Source organism: Rutilus rutilus, assembly GCF_951802725.1.
Source record: "Rutilus rutilus genome assembly, chromosome: 14".
In the NCBI taxonomy this organism is placed as follows: Eukaryota; Metazoa; Chordata; class Actinopteri; order Cypriniformes; family Leuciscidae; genus Rutilus; species Rutilus rutilus.
Window position 1 is genome coordinate 11,344,410 of NC_140219.1, and position 16,543 is coordinate 11,360,952.

Genomic DNA, 16,543 nt, shown 5'->3' on the forward strand with positions numbered 1-16,543 from the left:
TTTCAGGTCAGACAGCGGCGGCCTTGCCATCGTCAATCTACTGCGACAGTAAAATAAAAAATCAGGGGTCGCACATTCTATGCGTCATTTGTTATGTGGTCAATAATGGCGGCGGAAGGCACAGGAGACCCGAGCAACAACGGGGAACTCACAAACCCTCCAGGTTTCCCTTTAAAAGTTACTTAATAAAATACTGAGTTTGTAAGCATGTATGAATGGTTTGTCGTATTCATTTCTTAAATGCTTTTATGCATCAGATACACGAGCACGTCTTCAATAGCTAGCGAGCTAACTAATCAGTGATTTATTGATTCGAACTTGAGTATGTTGATACTGCAAGAGTTGTTTGACACACTAATGTCAAGTTTAATACGATTATTAAATTGCAGACTAACATTTATTAATGAGTAATTAATATTCTAAAGCACTTGTCGTCAACGGAATATGTAAGAAAGAAAACAAATTATAGCAAGATAGCTAAATCCATAATATATTACAGTTTTAGCTGCTGCCACTGCCACATAAGTTGACTTCGATATGACCCAAGTACACTGCAATGTACTTAATCAAACACATTGGTTTCAGTGACAGATCTTTATGAGCCTGAGGTTGCAGACCTTCCTAAACCAGATATTGAGGAGTCAGTGAAGAGTGGTGCTGATGGAGGAGACACAGGCATCTCAACGGCATCTTACACAGCAGAAGGAGAAGAGGAGGAGGAGGGAGAGATGCCGACAGACTTTGAGAGGCTTTGGAAACTTACCAGCGACAATCCTCAAGATTTTAACAGCTGGACTGACCTTCTGCAGTATTGTGAACAAGAGGTGAATGGGTTGAGAACGGATCACATTGCTTTGTTTTTGGGTCGACACCAAAATGTAATTTGGTTTTATGTTTTTCATTTCATTATTTATTACAGGGCCACATGAGAGCTTCCCGTCAAGCCCTGAATGCATTTCTGGTCAGGTATCCACTGTGCTATGGTTACTGGAAAAAGTTTGTGGATCTTGAGAGACAGGCCGGACACAACGATAAGGCTGAAGAAGTAAGAACATGCATAGATTGACAGTTCAGTCATTGTATGAGAATACAAAAGAACAGAAACAATCTCAAAACAGAAAAAAAAAATCATCTGCCATGATTGTCATTTCATTATATTAACTGTTCTGATTGGTCTGCAATTTTGAAATATTAAAACATGATTTGTACATAATATTGCAGCGGAGATGTAAAGCTCTATTTGGTTCCTGTGACAGGTGTGTGAACGAGGTTTGAAGGCCATTCCTCTCAGTGTTGATCTCTGGATCCACTACATCAACCTGCTGCTGGGAACGCTCAACATGAACCTGCCAGATTCAACACGGCGCATCCGCAGGTATGAATGAGAAAAAACTTTAACCTTGCAGCATTTTTCCCCCAGGATACAGTTTCAGCATCCATTTTTATTCTATAATATTGTTAGACCCTGTTTGTTACTAGATCTCTTTGTCCTTCCAGAAATGTCAGATTTTGTCTGAAAGTCTGTCGCCACCGATGCCAGGGTAACTCTACCAACTAAGAGACAGATGCAGGGGAAGAGAAAGAGGCAGGAGATGAAGTGGTGATAATATATTAGCAGATTTTATTGAATAACTTTAGTTGCATCATCTTTGTCAAAGCTCTGTCTAACCAGAAATAATTTCAGCAAGTGCTCTTAAGCAAAAAGAGATTTATATTTATTTAATGCTACTTAATAGTTTCTAAATACCTTTACGATACAGTTATTCTCCTTTGCACTAGCAGCAAAGATGCACGAATTAGGGTTTGAACACATACTCAGTAGGGTGGTCCATATCAAGTCCAATTTTTTTTGTGTGCAAAATGTTAGTGATTTAACCTCTTAAACTGTTCCTTTTAACTTCAAAATGGGAAATATGCAAAAATGTTGACAAAAAAATTATATTTAGAGGTAGCTCAATCATGTGGAAGATTGCCTATGTTAAGCTGTGCGGCGTTATTGTGATATGCAAGTAATATTAAAAGTTGCTGCAAATGAACTACATTTTATTGAAATCAGAGCAACACTGACATGACAACAATGACAACAATCTCAAAAAAGCACAAAGTTTTCAACAATCCCTCATTTCTGATGCTCAGCAGCCAGTGTTGACTTTTTGCAGTCTGGATAGATCCGTCTGTGATCTTCCACCACATGAAGGAGAAACTGCAATTGTTCTTCAGAGTGTGTGAGATAGCCACTGTATTCTTGAATCAGAGCCACTCCTCTCTCGACTACTTTCATTGCATGTATGGTTGCCTGTGCCTCCTGATAATCTGCTTGATTCGGCCAAAGTTCCGGGTCAATTTCAAGGAACGTAATGTAATTTTTTAAACCAAAAAATGTGCTCTAAACCCAAACAATAACCAAGGTGATCATCAATAGAAATATGTATTGATTCCACCAGGAAAGGTAAATCTGCTAAACCAGGTCATGGATGGATTCATTTGGATTTAGTTTCTACAATAAGTAAACTGAGATATGCATCTAAAATACATATTTAGGAATATATGGAGCATATGGAATATGTGGAGATTTTTTGGGAATTTTACTAGCCAGGTACAATACCAATTCAAATGATCATTTTTTACAAAATCATCAAAATCTCAGAAAGTTTAAAGCTATTGAGCTACCAGTAATTATTATGTTACTGCCATACAAATGGGCATGCTGTATTTTCTTATATAAAGGAACAATTTGAAGGGTTAAGAGCATGACAATTGGAGACTTTAAAAATAAGGACCACCCTAATACTCAACGCTAGTTGCCAAAAGTCAGAGCTAGTCTGCAGATTTCAGTTGACAGATTTCATAGAAAATTATGTAGTGTATGATGGCCGATTTATTTATTTATTTTTTTAACTATGAATCCGTCCAGTGTGAGGATATCAAACATGTTTCATATTTTGAGATTTATTTAGAACGCACATTGTTTTTTTATTTGGCATGCATCTCGTATCAACGAGTTTCTGAGAGAATATGTTGTGTTTGGAATGACTTGAAAATCTGGTAGTATGTGGTCCTCAGTTATTCAGTGTATGATGCCCAGTTTTTCTCTGTTACCAGTCACAAAGTCAGGAAATGTATGATGACTTGTGTTTGAAAATGTGTAGTGTATTCCAGTCTTTAGTTAAAACTTAAAGTCAGCATAAAATGGAAATAGTGAATATCTCTTATTCCCTGTTGTAACGTATATCTGAGAGAAATGGCTAATCTTGACTTAATGACTTAATTTTATTGTTGGATCGGTATTGTTTGCTATTGGTGCGATCTCATGTGAGTTATTGGTTTGAGGTCCCACGTCATCAGAGATGAGATGTCGTTGCTAGGGGCACATAAATTGAAAAAAATTCTGTGCATGGATAAGTCATTTATATAATAAACACTGCAGTATGCCATAAAAATACTTCATAATGACTTTAAATATTATTCTTTACAGCAATAAAACATCCCAAGAAACAATATAACATGAGAAGTAAAGTCTTGTCCTCTCCTCAGCGTGTTTGAGGAGGCAGTTGCAGCCGCTGGCTGGGACTTCAATTCAGACAGGCTGTGGGATCTGTTCGCAGAGTGGGAGAAGGAGCAGGCCAACCTGAAGTCCATGACTAGTGTCTATGACCGTGTACTGAGGGTCCCAACACAGCTCTACAGCACACATTATGAAAAGTACGCTATGCTCGTGGACCATGTGTTATTTATCTTAACAATTTTTTTCCTCGCACAACTCCTCAGATTTGAGGCACACAATCCACATACCACACACACACACGCATGGATTTGTGAGAATTTGTTACCATTTCTTCTCACGCTCATATTCTGTGATCTCTTTCCCCCTTTATATTTAGATGCAGCTGAATGCATCAACAAAAGCCTAATTGGTAAACTGTCAAACACCTGCAGTTAAACACAAATCCAGATCACCAAAATATCACAAAAATTATTTTGCTTTCAGAGTCCATTAAAATCATGGTGACTTATGTTACACAAGGCTGATCTTCTCTGAAATTCTGTCTCTTCTCTCAGACTGAAAACTCACCTAACCTCCCACCTGCCTCAGGATATCCTGTCTCCTGAGGAGTACAGTAAGGTGAGGTCTGAGTACAAACAGAGCCAGATTCAAGCCAAAAAAGAGAGATCTGGTATCACTGCAGATGAAGAGGAGAGACCGCCAGGGGAGGACGAGCCTGCAGACAACGACTTGGTAACCCACTTTCCATCTCCGCTAGAAGGTTTTCTTTTGATGCGAGTCTGGAGATTATCGTTTTAATCTTTTATGTTTTTATGCAGGAAGAAGCTGTGCAGAAGATGCAGGAGCTCCTGTTGGTCAGCAGAGATGAATTGTACCAACAAAATGAGGCAGAAGTCAGGAAGAGATGGAACTATGAGGAATCTGTAAGTCCCTGAACAGTTTTTCATAAAGATGCTTTACAGTTAACAAAGAAATTTATATTTTTATTCAGCAAGGATGCATTTAATTGATCAAACGTGACAGTCAAGATTTGCATTCTTACATTAAAGAATAAATAAATAAAAAATAATCAACATTGCTAATAAGAAATGTTTCTTGAGCACCAAATCAGTAAATTAGAATGATTTCTGAAGGGTAATGTGACAATGAAGATTCATGATGCTGAAAATTCAGCTTTTCTATCACATGAATAAATTACATTTGAAAATATATTCCAATAGAAAAGTTATTTTTAAGTAAGCAATAAGGTACGAGCAGCCGTGCTGTATTGTGTCGAAGGGCGTTGTTAGGCACGACACAAAACGTTTCTTGTTAAAACCTATTGTGACATACTTAAAAACATTTTCGTTGGCTAAAATGCGAAATGTGCCTGCCACGAGTTCTCGATTACCCTCTTTTCCTCTACGTCCAAAATGTTACTGCACGGCACGTCAAACCACACTTTGTTTACGATCCCTTCAGGTGTGTTTAATGGTGCTGAAATCCTTATTTTTCACTTTTGGATCTTCTGATGGTTCCGTAGAAATCACTGAGCATTTCGTGAGTTCAGTCATGGTCATTTGTTAGAACCTGAAGCTAAAATAGGTGTTTTTCACATAATTTGATTTTTTTGACTGTAAAATTCTAAAACAATGTGCTATCTTCATGTGCAAGGTGTCATCTTTTTCAGAAAAAGATAAGCTTTCAACAAATTCCAGTTATTGACCATTATTGTGTGTGGTGAGTTTGTAAATAGAATTTAAATAGACAAAAATAAAAAAACCGAGAATACATTCACTTATTTTTATTTAGAAAAAAAACAGAAAAAATCATGAACGAAAGAAACTAAAAATAGTATAAAAACTATAATACATATATACAAGTCTTTTTTGTGACATTGCACAGTTTTCATTTAGGACACTTTTTTTCATACACGCACACATACAAATGCACGCATTCATAGGCACGCACACATACACATACAGTGCTATGCATAAGTATAGACACCCATGCTAAAGTTGACTTAAAAGAGGAATAAAAAAATCCTCTTTTGGAGATTGAACTTAATGCCTTAATTAAAAAAATGAGGAAAAATCCAACCTTTAAGGACACCAATTTTCTTTGTGAATGAATAATGTATCATAAATAAATAAATGTTCTTCCTTAAAATACAGGGTGCATAAGTCTGGACACCCCTATGTTAAATTCCCATAGAGGCAGGCAGATTTTTATTTTTAAAGGCCAGTTACTTCATGGATCCAGGATACTATGCATCCTGATAAAGTTCCCTTGGCCTTTGGAATTAAAATAGCCCCACATCATCACATAGCATTCACCATACCTAGAGATTGGCATGGGGTACTTTCCATAAGATCATCTCTCAATGCAAATCAATCTAGCTTTTAGGCTAACTGAAATAAAACCATGCCAATCTCTAGGTATGGTGAAGGCTATGTGATGATGTGGGGCTATTTTAATTCCAAAGGCCAAGGGAACTTTATCAGGATGCATAGTATCCTGGATCCATGAAGTAACTGGCCTTTAAAAATAAAAATCTGCCTGCCTCTATGGGAATTTAACATAGGGGTGTCCAGACTTATGCACCCTGTATTTTAAGGAAGAACATTTATTTATTTATGATACATTATTCATTCACAAAGAAAATTGGTGTCCTTAAAGGTTGGATTTTTAAACTTATGCATAGCACTGTACACATGCACGCACTACATGCTTAGATACGTGAAAGAGTAACGGCCATCCGCCTCCCAAATTACATTAAGAATCATCCCAATCCCCTCTTCTGCTGTCTAACACTTCTTTCGCCATGTATTTGTTCGTTTCTTTTATTATTTTATGCAATCCAAAACACTCTAACCTGCCGCGCGTCGTATCTCTCTGTTCAAATCCTTCCATCCCGCGCGGCTGTCATTTGCAGACGGAAAGCATGACAATACCGTAATAAGTACAATACCGAATTATTTTGATAGTGCAAACGGTTGAAGAGTTACAGTGACATGAATACAGCTTGGTTGGCTGTGTCGTCGACGACACATTCGGTTTTAAAGGGTTAAAATCAATGCTGTGACCCTTTTCATCAAATCAGTCACCAAAGCGTTTCACTGTCACTTGGGTTTGCTGTGTATTTTTGTCAACACTACTCAAGTTTTTCTCAAATGTATCAATGTTATTTTTGAGCACTGGAACATGACAGTTCATTTTATCAGAAGTCTCTTCAAATAATTTCTCAAACCACTTATCTATTATCTTACTGCCTAATAGATAAAAATTTACTTTAAACATGTATATCTTGATAAGGGTTGTTGCTATGGGTGTTGCGCAGTGATACACAGAACCGTTGGGTTAAGCTATTGGCCAATCAGCATCAAGGACTGGAACTAACGATTTTATGAATTGTAATAATATTTCACAATATCACTGTTTTTTTTTTATCAAAGAAATGCAGCCTTGGTGAGCATATGAGACTTCTATCAAAAACATCTGAACTGTGTATGAAGTTTTTCTGTCAATTCACCTTCCTGTTCCTCTCCCTTTTTTCCAGATTAAAAGACCTTATTTCCACGTGAAGCCTCTGGATAGAGCCCAGTTGAAAGCCTGGCAGAGCTATCTGGACTGGGAGATAGCAGAAGCTGAAACAGCGGCAATGACCGCTGAAGGGACGGCTGTGGAAGGCCATGAAGATTCAAAACAAGAGTGTGTAGCTGGGCACGAGAGAGTACTGATTCTGTTTGAGCGCTGTCTCATTGCTTGTGCACTCTATGAGGAATTCTGGGATAAAGTAAGTGGAAAGGAGATCAAACAACCTATTCATATATTCAATATCATAATGCTCTGCTTTATTATTTTGCCATATTCGTTAGACTTTTCTGTTGCATTTTGTAATCTATTCGTGCGCGTTACAGTATGTGCATTACCTGGAACCACGCGGCCTGGAGGAGGTGCGTAATGTGTACCGCAGAGCTTGTGAAATCCATCTTCCGTACAAACACAGCATCCACCTTCAGTGGGCCTCATTTGAGGAAAAACATGGTGAGAAAGTCAGTTTAGCATAGAAAATACACTAACCTAAAATATAAAACATTTTAATGCTTTTTAATTGAAATGTGGATTTGTTTATTTTTTATTTCTTGTCTTCAGCTACTGCATAATCTGTATTTTACATTCTGTCACTACATTTCTCTTCTCTCCCGTAGGTAATACTTCAGAGGCACGGCGTATTCTAGAATCCCTTGAGATAACAGTGCCTGGTTTGGCTGAGGTGCGTCTGAGGAGGGTAGGTCTGGAGCGGAGAGCAGCGCGTTTAGATGTGGCAGAGTCACTCCTGAAGGAGACGGTGGACCAGAGTAAAGACAACCCCACACTCCATGCCTTCTACTCCATCAAACTGGCTCGCTTCCTTCACAAGCTGTGCAAGAACCCTGCCAGGGCCCGCGCTGTTCTACAGGAAGCCATAGAGCTGAGTCCGGTAAAACACCAGCATTTGACATTTTAGACATTTTACATACAGTACTTTTCAAAAGTTTGGGTTTAGTACGATTTTGTTTTGTTTTGTTTTTGTGGAAAAAATTATACTTTTATTCATCAAGGACAATACATTTATCATAAGTGAAAGTAAATAGATTTAATGTTACGAAATATTTTTATTTCAAATAAATGCTGTTCTTTTGAACTTTCTATTCATCAGAGAATAATTCAAATAGTATCGTGTTTCCACAAAAATATTAAGCAGAAAACTGTTTTCAACATTGATAATAATAAGAAATGGTTCTTGAGCAGCAAATCAGCAGATTAGAATGATTTGTGAAGGATCATGTGACACTGAAGACTGGAGTAATGATGCTGAAAATTCAGGTTTGCATCACATAAATAAATTACATGTTCAATTATATTCAAATAGATAACTGTTCTTATAAATTGCATTAATATTACACAATATTGCTGTTTTTACTATATTTTTAGATCAAATAAATGCAGCCTTGCTGAGCATACAAGACTTCTTTCAAAAAATCTTAACGATCCTAAACTTTTGAACAGTAGTGAATTTCAGACTATATCTTACTGTGACATGGAAGAGCGTGGTTTACTCCTTACAAAGCTTATTCTTTGTACCAATATTTCACAATACCAATATTTCATGACTCAATCGTTTAAATCTTCTGGCATTTGGCTCCTCAGGATAACGGCAGATTGTACCAGAACCTTCTGGAACTGGAGATGTCAAGTGACTTGCGGGCTAATGGAGGTGTGATTCAGCAGTGTGTGGCCAAAGCGCTTGCTGCTCCTCTCTCCCCAAAGACCAAAATCCTTTTCTCCCAGCGTGGCCTGCAGTTTGCTGAGGACTTTGGGCCCACAGTACAGAGGTCAGAATTAATTCGGACCATTGAAGAAGTTGCTTCAGCACAAGTGATGTACAGTACTGTGCAAAAGTCTTAGGCACATTAGTATTTTCACCCCAATGGTTTTAAGCCAGTTATTTATTTATTTTGCTGTAGTATGTCAGTAGGAAATATCAGATAAACGGGTAGGTTAGGTCAGGTTTTCTTCATGTAATCACAGACGTGTAATCGATGATGGTGAGATCAGATCTCTCTGAGGAGCTTACTCGCTTTTGTTAGACTCCTTACAAAAGCATACAAAGCATACAAAAATCTCACTGGATTATTACAATTAATGACAAAAGGAATGTTTGGAAATGTAAACTGATTTTTCCTACTGATACACTGCAGCAAAATATATAATTTATTTAGGTGAAAATACTAATGTGCCTAAGACTTTTGCACAGTACTGTATTTATTCTACACATACGGTACACTCACCTAAAGGATTATTAGGAACACTATACTAATACTGTGTTTGACCCCCTTTCGCCTTCAGAACTGCCTTAATTCTACGTGGCATTGATTCAACAAGGTGCTGAAAGCATTCTTTAGAAATGTTGGCCCATATTGATAGGATAGCATCTTGCAGTTGATGGAGATTTGTGGGATGCACATCCAGGGCACGAAGCTCCCATTCCACCACATCCCAAAGATGCTCTATTGGGTTGAGATCTGGTGACTGTGGGGGCCATTTTAGTACAGTGAACTCATTGTCATGTTCAAGAAACCAATTTGAAATGATTCGAGCTTTGTGACATGGTGCATTATCTTGCTGGAAGTAGCCATCAGAGGATGGGTACATGGTGGTCATAAAGGGATGGACATGGTCAGAAACAATGCTCAGGTAGGCCGTGGCATTTAAACGATGCCCAATTGGCAATAAGGGGCCTAAAGTGTGCCAAGAAAACATCCCCCACACCATTACACCACCACCACCAGCCTGCACAGTGGTAACAAGGCATGATGGATCCATGTTCTCATTCTGTTTACGCCAAATTCTGACTCTACCATCTGAATGTCTCAACAGAAATTGAGACTCATCAGACCAGGCAACATTTTTCCAGTCTTCAACTGTCCAATTTTGGTGAGCTCGTGCAAATTGTAGCCTCTTTTTCCTGTTTGTAGTGGAGATGAGTGGTACCCGGTGGGGTCTTCTGTTGTTGTAGCCCATCCGCCTCAAGGTTGTGCGTGTTGTGGCTTCACAAATGCTTTGCTGCATACCTCGGTTGTAACGAGTGGTTATTTCAGTTAAAGTTGCTCTTCTATCAGCTTGAATCAGTCGGCCCTTTCTCCTCTGACCTCTAGCATCAACAAGGGATTTTCGCCCACAGGACTGCTGCATACTGGATGTTTTTCCCTTTTCACACCATTCTTTGTAAACCCTAGAAATGGTTGTGCGTGAAAATCCCAGTAACTGAGCAGATTGTGAAATACTCAGACCGGCCCGTCTGGCACCAACAACCATGCCACGCTCAAAATTGCTTAAATCACCTTTCTTTCCCATTCTGACATTCAGTTTGGAGTTCAGGAGATTGTCTTGACCAGGACCACACCCCTAAATGCATTGAAGCAACTGCCATGTGATTGGTTGATTAGATAATTGCATTAATGAGAAATTGAACAGGTGTTCCTAATAATCCTTTAGGTGAGTGTATATTGCTTTATTATGTACTCAGTACATTCTACTTTTTCTTTTGTGGATTTTTGCATTAATAGGTTTACTTAAATGTTACTTACGGTAGATGTTTTGCTTGTATGTTATCAGTGTGTTGAGCATGTATGAGGAGCACCAGAAGCTGCTACAGGAACACAATGCAAAGAGAGAAGCAGAGAATAGGTGACCTCCAAAAACAAACCCAGAGATCTCCTTTCAACATTTAGTTGTGTGTAAGACTTTTTAATGTGCTTCTTTGTATTCCTCAAGCGATAGTGATGATCCAGAAAAGATGAGCAAAATGGATGATGGATCTTCCTTGACGGTGCCTCCACAGACTGCTCCACCCACGATGCCTCATGCTCCTATGACGACACCACCTCCCTCTATGATGGGCGGAGACATGAGTGGATCGTATGGAAGCTATGGCAGCTGGTATCAGGTAAAGAATTGAATTTGCACATGAATGTCGTATTGTTAAAGCACTGCATTTACCCAGTATGAGGCAATTAGAGCTTTCAAAGATTAAACTTTGGTGCATTGGTGATTTAAAATGTGTTTTGTATACAAATTTTGTCCCTGTGTCTCAGCAGCAGTATGGAGGGTATGGCAGCTACCAAAACCCATGGAACCAATATAATCAGTACTACCCTCCCAGCTAAATCTCTTCAGAGACAGCGGTCTGGGGTGCTGCTTCATGTGATCCACTCACACATACTCAATTCCCCAAAAGCCGCAACAGTGCGTAACTTGAGCCAGTGTCAAAATAGTGAGGGATAAAATGTACAAACCTATTATTGTGTTTTTAAGGCTGTTACACTTTCCCTGAAATTTTTATACTATGTGCCACCTTGCAACTTAAAATGCATTTTTGTGTGTGTGTGTGTATATATATATATATGTGTGTGTGTGTGTGTGTTTCATACTTGGTTTTGAAGTCATTTATCTGTGAATTAAGATGACACCCTGAAATGTATTGTGAACATTTTTCCATTGACCATTTTGTACCAAGTTCTTTTAAAATTCAGTTGATTCTGTGCAGTCACTCTCTTATAATTTTAATCAAATATAATCTACATAAAACAATTTTTAAATTATATGTTTGTAATCAAGTTTTAAATTAATTGACTTGCAACATCAACTGTTGAAGGGAAAGTTTTAGTTGTTTTTTCATTTACAAGTGTTTCTCAATTCATCACATCAGAGGTTTTCAACCAGGGGTCCAATAAGGGACCTCAGAAAACTTTTAGGGGGGCTGCAGGATGAATTAAAATTGTTTGCATTAAAACATTATTATTAAAACATAATTATGTAATTGTAATTTTTTTTAAAACACAATCCTCCCTCCCCCTCAATAACTATTGTTTTTATTGAAGAACATACATTTCTATATAGCATAGTTTTGTTAATATTATATCTAGGAGCCTTATAAAGCTCCATTATTTACAAATTTTGCCTTCACTTCCAAAGCCATCATAAAATTCAAATCATACAACTAAGAGTTAAATGAATTTTATTGTTAAAAATGTCATATTTTCCCATGTCGTGAAACAAAGGTAACGACCACCTTCTCAATGTTCATCACTGTGAGAACTCACTTGGCCCTTTATTTAGCGGTATCGGCAGGTTTACATTTGATGAAATTACTGATCAACTCATTGCATTGTATATTTGGTTGTTGAGTGAAGACATTGCAGTACAAGTCCACTGATACATAGTCTCCATCCGCTTGATCTTGCATTGATGTCTGGAAGAACAGCTTGTATCTAGAATCGTTTCACTTCATTTCTTGGTAACAACAAGGACGGCAGAAGGCACCAGACCTGTCAAGTAAAACGAAAGCTCCATAAATGACTGATGTTGAGAACAAAGTCTGAAGTTGATTCCTCGGAGACAAAGAACTGTGACCAACATCATTAATCAACATCAACCTAATATAAGTAGTCTTACCCAGCTCACGCAGGGGTTTTTCCATGTCAAATTCTGTGTACACGCGTCTAGGATACGGGGTGATGAGGTTGAAATCCTCTCCGTTTGCCCCATTCATCTGAACATAGACTCTCACAGCAGCCAGAGGTTCCTGAGCCTTAAAGACAGTACTCAAGGTGGTTCCATCTAGAAGACGCACCTAACGACCAAAGGGAGTGGTTTCAATTTTGTGATATATTCGAGGAACCATTCAGGCACATAAAAACATATTTGAAAATAACTTATATTAAATATTAAAAGTCAACATCCTCGCACGTGTTGAAGGCAGTACCTGTATCCGACAGTCATCATAGTCTTTCTTAGCAGGAGGAGCCCCTTGGTTCTCAGGTGGAGACTGTGGAGGTGCTTCAGAGGGGGGAGATGACAAACCCGTGCTTGATGAGCCGCCTCCAAACTGCCAAGAAACAGAGAGGTTTTTGTAATTTATTTTTGATATACTTGATATATGTTGTACTAGGCACGAGAGAAATATTAATATTAGTGTATCCTGAGCAAAGTAAAAGCATCGTAAGTAAATGAATACCTTTCGTGCCCTCTCCTCTCTGTCTCGTGCGATCTTGTCTTTAACCCGCTGCCTGACAAAAGGATCACAGGTTATTACTTTCATTTAAAGCAGTGGTTCTCAACGTATGGAGCCCCTGAAGGGACCTTTGCAAAACTAAAAAGTATACAGACTTTAGCGAGAAACATTTGAGTGTGCACACTGCACAGGATTTTTTTTGCATGCTCACGCATTGCAGTTTCCAGTTTATGTATAATATGACCAATTTCTTTTGTGCGTCACTGCCATTTTTACTATGAAGAAAATGAGAGCATGGATGCGCATGAATTAATAAAGATAAATTTCCTCAAAACCTGGCTTTCGTTAGGGCAGGATACCTCTAATATTGCCTTATTGTCTAAGTTCGCCTAATGTCCGTATTAACACACCCTCAGTGGCGGCCGTGAAATGGGATGATGGTGCATTGGGCTGATAAAAGTGCTCAAAAAAAGTTAAAACAACTAAAAATCTATATATTTCTTGTTTACATATTTATTTTCTATGAATAAACAATTATTATTGTTAATTAAAAAGCATAACTTTTTTAATTATGATTTCTAGACTTGAAAAAGTCATGTAAATTGATAAAATCTTGTAACTGCATTGGCATACCATGAATATTTAGATATGCCAAGCTCTAAATGGGGGGGGGGGGGGTCATTTTCCCTTAATCCTTATCCAGTAGATCACAAAATACTGGAAAAGTCATGGGGCCTTTGAATATTGTTGTGGACAATGGAGGCTCTGGAATCAAATCGATTGAGAACCACTGAATTAAAGTTAATACTTTACACCAACGGGTACTGTATCCATGCTCGTCTTACTTGGCAAGCTTGTCCTCCATCTTCTCCCTCCTGCGCAAGTCCGCCAGCTTCTTCATTTCGTCGTCCTGCAGCTTTTGTTTAACCTGCAGCAGCTCTTGGCCGTGTTTCCTTCTCTGCTTTTCTCTGTCTACCTCCTCCTGTCGCTCTCTCTCTCTCCTCTCCTCCTGCCTCGCCTTCATCAACTCCTCCAGGCTGCAAGAAAAGCAATACTTTTTGTCAGCTTTTAAATGTGTGCTTTTTTACTTTCATACATTTTAAGGTCAGCTGTACAAAGCACAAACCGTTTTACTTGTTCCCTCTTTTCTTCCTCTGTCATAGGTTGCTTGGAATCTCCATCTTCGTTTAAAACTTCAATAGCTGTATTTTGTTTTGGTTGAAGGCAAAAGTGAAAGAGAAAGTAACATTTTGTGATGTGTGACCGCAATGATTTCATGAAATTGAGAGCGAGGAGCATTAGAAGAACATACATTCAGAGGTTTCTGTAGGAGACTGGATCTGTTCTTCTGTTGAGCCAAGAGCATTCCCAGCAGGCGGAACATACGGCTCATCTATATCTGGATCATTCTCATGCTCCATTAACCTGTACAGTTACAGAATTGTAAATGCAACTTTCAAAAAATATTTTGTATTTATTGTTATTAATGATATACTTTATTAACTTGCAATCAAATCACACCTTCTGTATACAATTAAAATGCTTACTGGCTATCAGACTGCAATTGTAAAAAATAATAATAAAGTGATGCTTTTTTTTTTTCTTCGGTCATGCCTAATCTCACCTAGGCCATCAAAAATCATGAACGGATAAGCCTGTTACATCTGACAAAATGTATCCATGATGACTCACCAGTCCATTGCTCTCTCAATGCCCTGGTTTCCAGTATGTGCTACTGCCCTCTCCCTACAAAACAATCACTGGGTGAGTCCAAAATACTGGATTAGGGTGTAAACATCCCTGTAAAGACATCACTTACGCTCTGTTTCTGTCGAAGCCCATTTCCAGCAAACTGTCTAAGGTAGTGCACTCAGCCATTGTGCTGAAAATAAGTGTATTACAGCATTATAACAATAAACATCATGGCATTATTAAAGGTCACAAATATAAATATAAAACCTAGAATTTAGGGGTCCTTTCATAGAATTAAGGGGGTTTAAAGGACGATTTCTTTATTCTCTACAGAAAAAGCTTCAAATATTTTATAGATGTACAATTTAAAACACAAAAAAAGTGATACATTTGGGTATGGACTCGTTACACCAGCTCGAAACAATGAGATTATCTAATTCTATTTTTCTGACTGTCACATGATCATATCCTCACTACATAACAATCATATCTGACCGTTACAGTAAGTGTGATTATAATATTTATACTGATAAATACAGTCATGATCAAATTCAGCTAGCTGGCAGGCTAACACTGATCAGCCTCCAGCAACAGCTAATTATTTGTTTTGCCTCGCTAATATCTTCTAGAGAGCTGTTCATAGTTTTCTTTATTAAGTAATAGCGCTTCAGTATATCAGGTACGATATTTTTTACTTAATTTCCTCATTAATTAGCCCTGTATATCGTTCAACAGCTACTTACATTTGTTATCAGCACTGGGACGCTTCCACACACTACGGAATCCCGCGATGGCCAATTCGCGAAAATGCGCCTTTCTCTGACCTGTGTAGTGGACTACCCATAGACTGCGCTACTACCACATGATTAGGGTAGAAACTACACGATAAAAGAAAACAAAATAAAAGCAATTATTCCGATTTTTATACATTTGTTTTAGTTAGTAGTATAGATATATATTATATTATAGGCCTACTATATTATAATATATTATATTTATGTTATATTATATTATATTATACAGTTTGGGGGGGGGGGGGGGGGGGGGTAGGTTTAACTTGAAAAATAAAAACACCCTGTGTGTGTAGGCTACGTGTGTGTGAGAGCGTACGTGTGTTTTCAACGTAAATCAAATCTAAAAAAATTAAAATAAACGAAGAATCTTTTCTAAACTGGTGCAACCATGTTACCACAATTCTGTTTCCTTCATCCCTTACAAGCCGTATATATTTGGCATTAACCATCTTTTAAAATGGTATGTTTAAACAGGTTTTGTAAGCACGCTGCTATTGGGAAGAATATGGTTTTATTTCTAAAAGAAGGAGAAGTGAAGCATGGGATAATAATATATTTACATCCAGCATCGGTTCAAATAAAATCATCTAACCAGTATTCTTGTCTCATGACTGTTTTTTAAACTTCCCTAACATTACAATGATGTTTAGACATAATCCAAATACTTTACACAACAGTCTGTTTTCATTTCAAGGACAATAAGCATAATTTGCTCAATGTGGGCCTACATGCCATCCAAAGTGTCCAATGTCCGTTTGCAAGGTGTTTCAGGTGAAGATATGATGTTACAGGTGGATGATCAAACAGTGCATATGGGACGGGCCTCATAGCTTGTTACTTATTGGATGAATGTACAATAATTAATCTGCCTACAACGTCCTCTCTGACATTCTTCTTCTGAATGACATGAAGTAATGCTCCTCTATTTTCCTATATCTATTTTTTTCTTTCCCTTTTTCCAGTCATTCGTGCTTAAATAGATCATAACACCGCTTCAACCATAATTTCCACCTT

General features: G+C 38.0%; 2 protein-coding genes across 4 annotated transcripts; one reads left to right on the top strand and one right to left on the bottom strand.

Moving 5' to 3' along the window:
• Window positions 1-101: 101 nt before the first annotated feature.
• Window positions 102-11,631, top strand: LOC311304155 (pre-mRNA-processing factor 39). 3 transcript variants are annotated; one of them, XM_084431019.1, is made up of 14 exons: window positions 102-163; window positions 586-824; window positions 920-1,045; window positions 1,257-1,375; window positions 3,535-3,702; window positions 4,060-4,237; window positions 4,324-4,428; window positions 7,044-7,280; window positions 7,405-7,531; window positions 7,696-7,967; window positions 8,678-8,862; window positions 10,646-10,717; window positions 10,805-10,976; window positions 11,125-11,631. In XM_084431019.1, the coding sequence occupies exons 1-14, from the start codon at window positions 106-108 to the stop codon at window positions 11,194-11,196; spliced, it is 2,130 nt and encodes a 709-aa protein (XP_084287145.1). In that variant the 5' UTR covers window positions 102-105; the 3' UTR covers window positions 11,197-11,631. The 3 variants fall into 3 exon arrangements, with proteins under 3 accessions (XP_084287145.1, XP_084287146.1, XP_084287147.1); XM_084431020.1 differs by having other exon boundaries at window positions 11,128-11,631; XM_084431021.1 differs by having other exon boundaries at window positions 10,811-10,976.
• Window positions 11,632-11,885: 254 nt separating this feature from the next.
• On the bottom strand, window positions 11,886-15,584 carry ubxn1 (UBX domain protein 1). The gene is made up of 10 exons (XM_084431022.1): window positions 15,479-15,584; window positions 14,863-14,925; window positions 14,736-14,789; window positions 14,356-14,468; window positions 14,170-14,245; window positions 13,889-14,080; window positions 13,047-13,098; window positions 12,795-12,917; window positions 12,485-12,662; window positions 11,886-12,357 (listed from the first exon to the last, which is right to left on the bottom strand). Exons 2-10 carry the CDS (start codon window positions 14,919-14,921, stop codon window positions 12,317-12,319), a joined length of 888 nt encoding a protein of 295 aa, XP_084287148.1. The 5' UTR covers window positions 14,922-14,925; window positions 15,479-15,584; the 3' UTR covers window positions 11,886-12,316.
• Window positions 15,585-16,543: the final 959 nt, after the last annotated feature.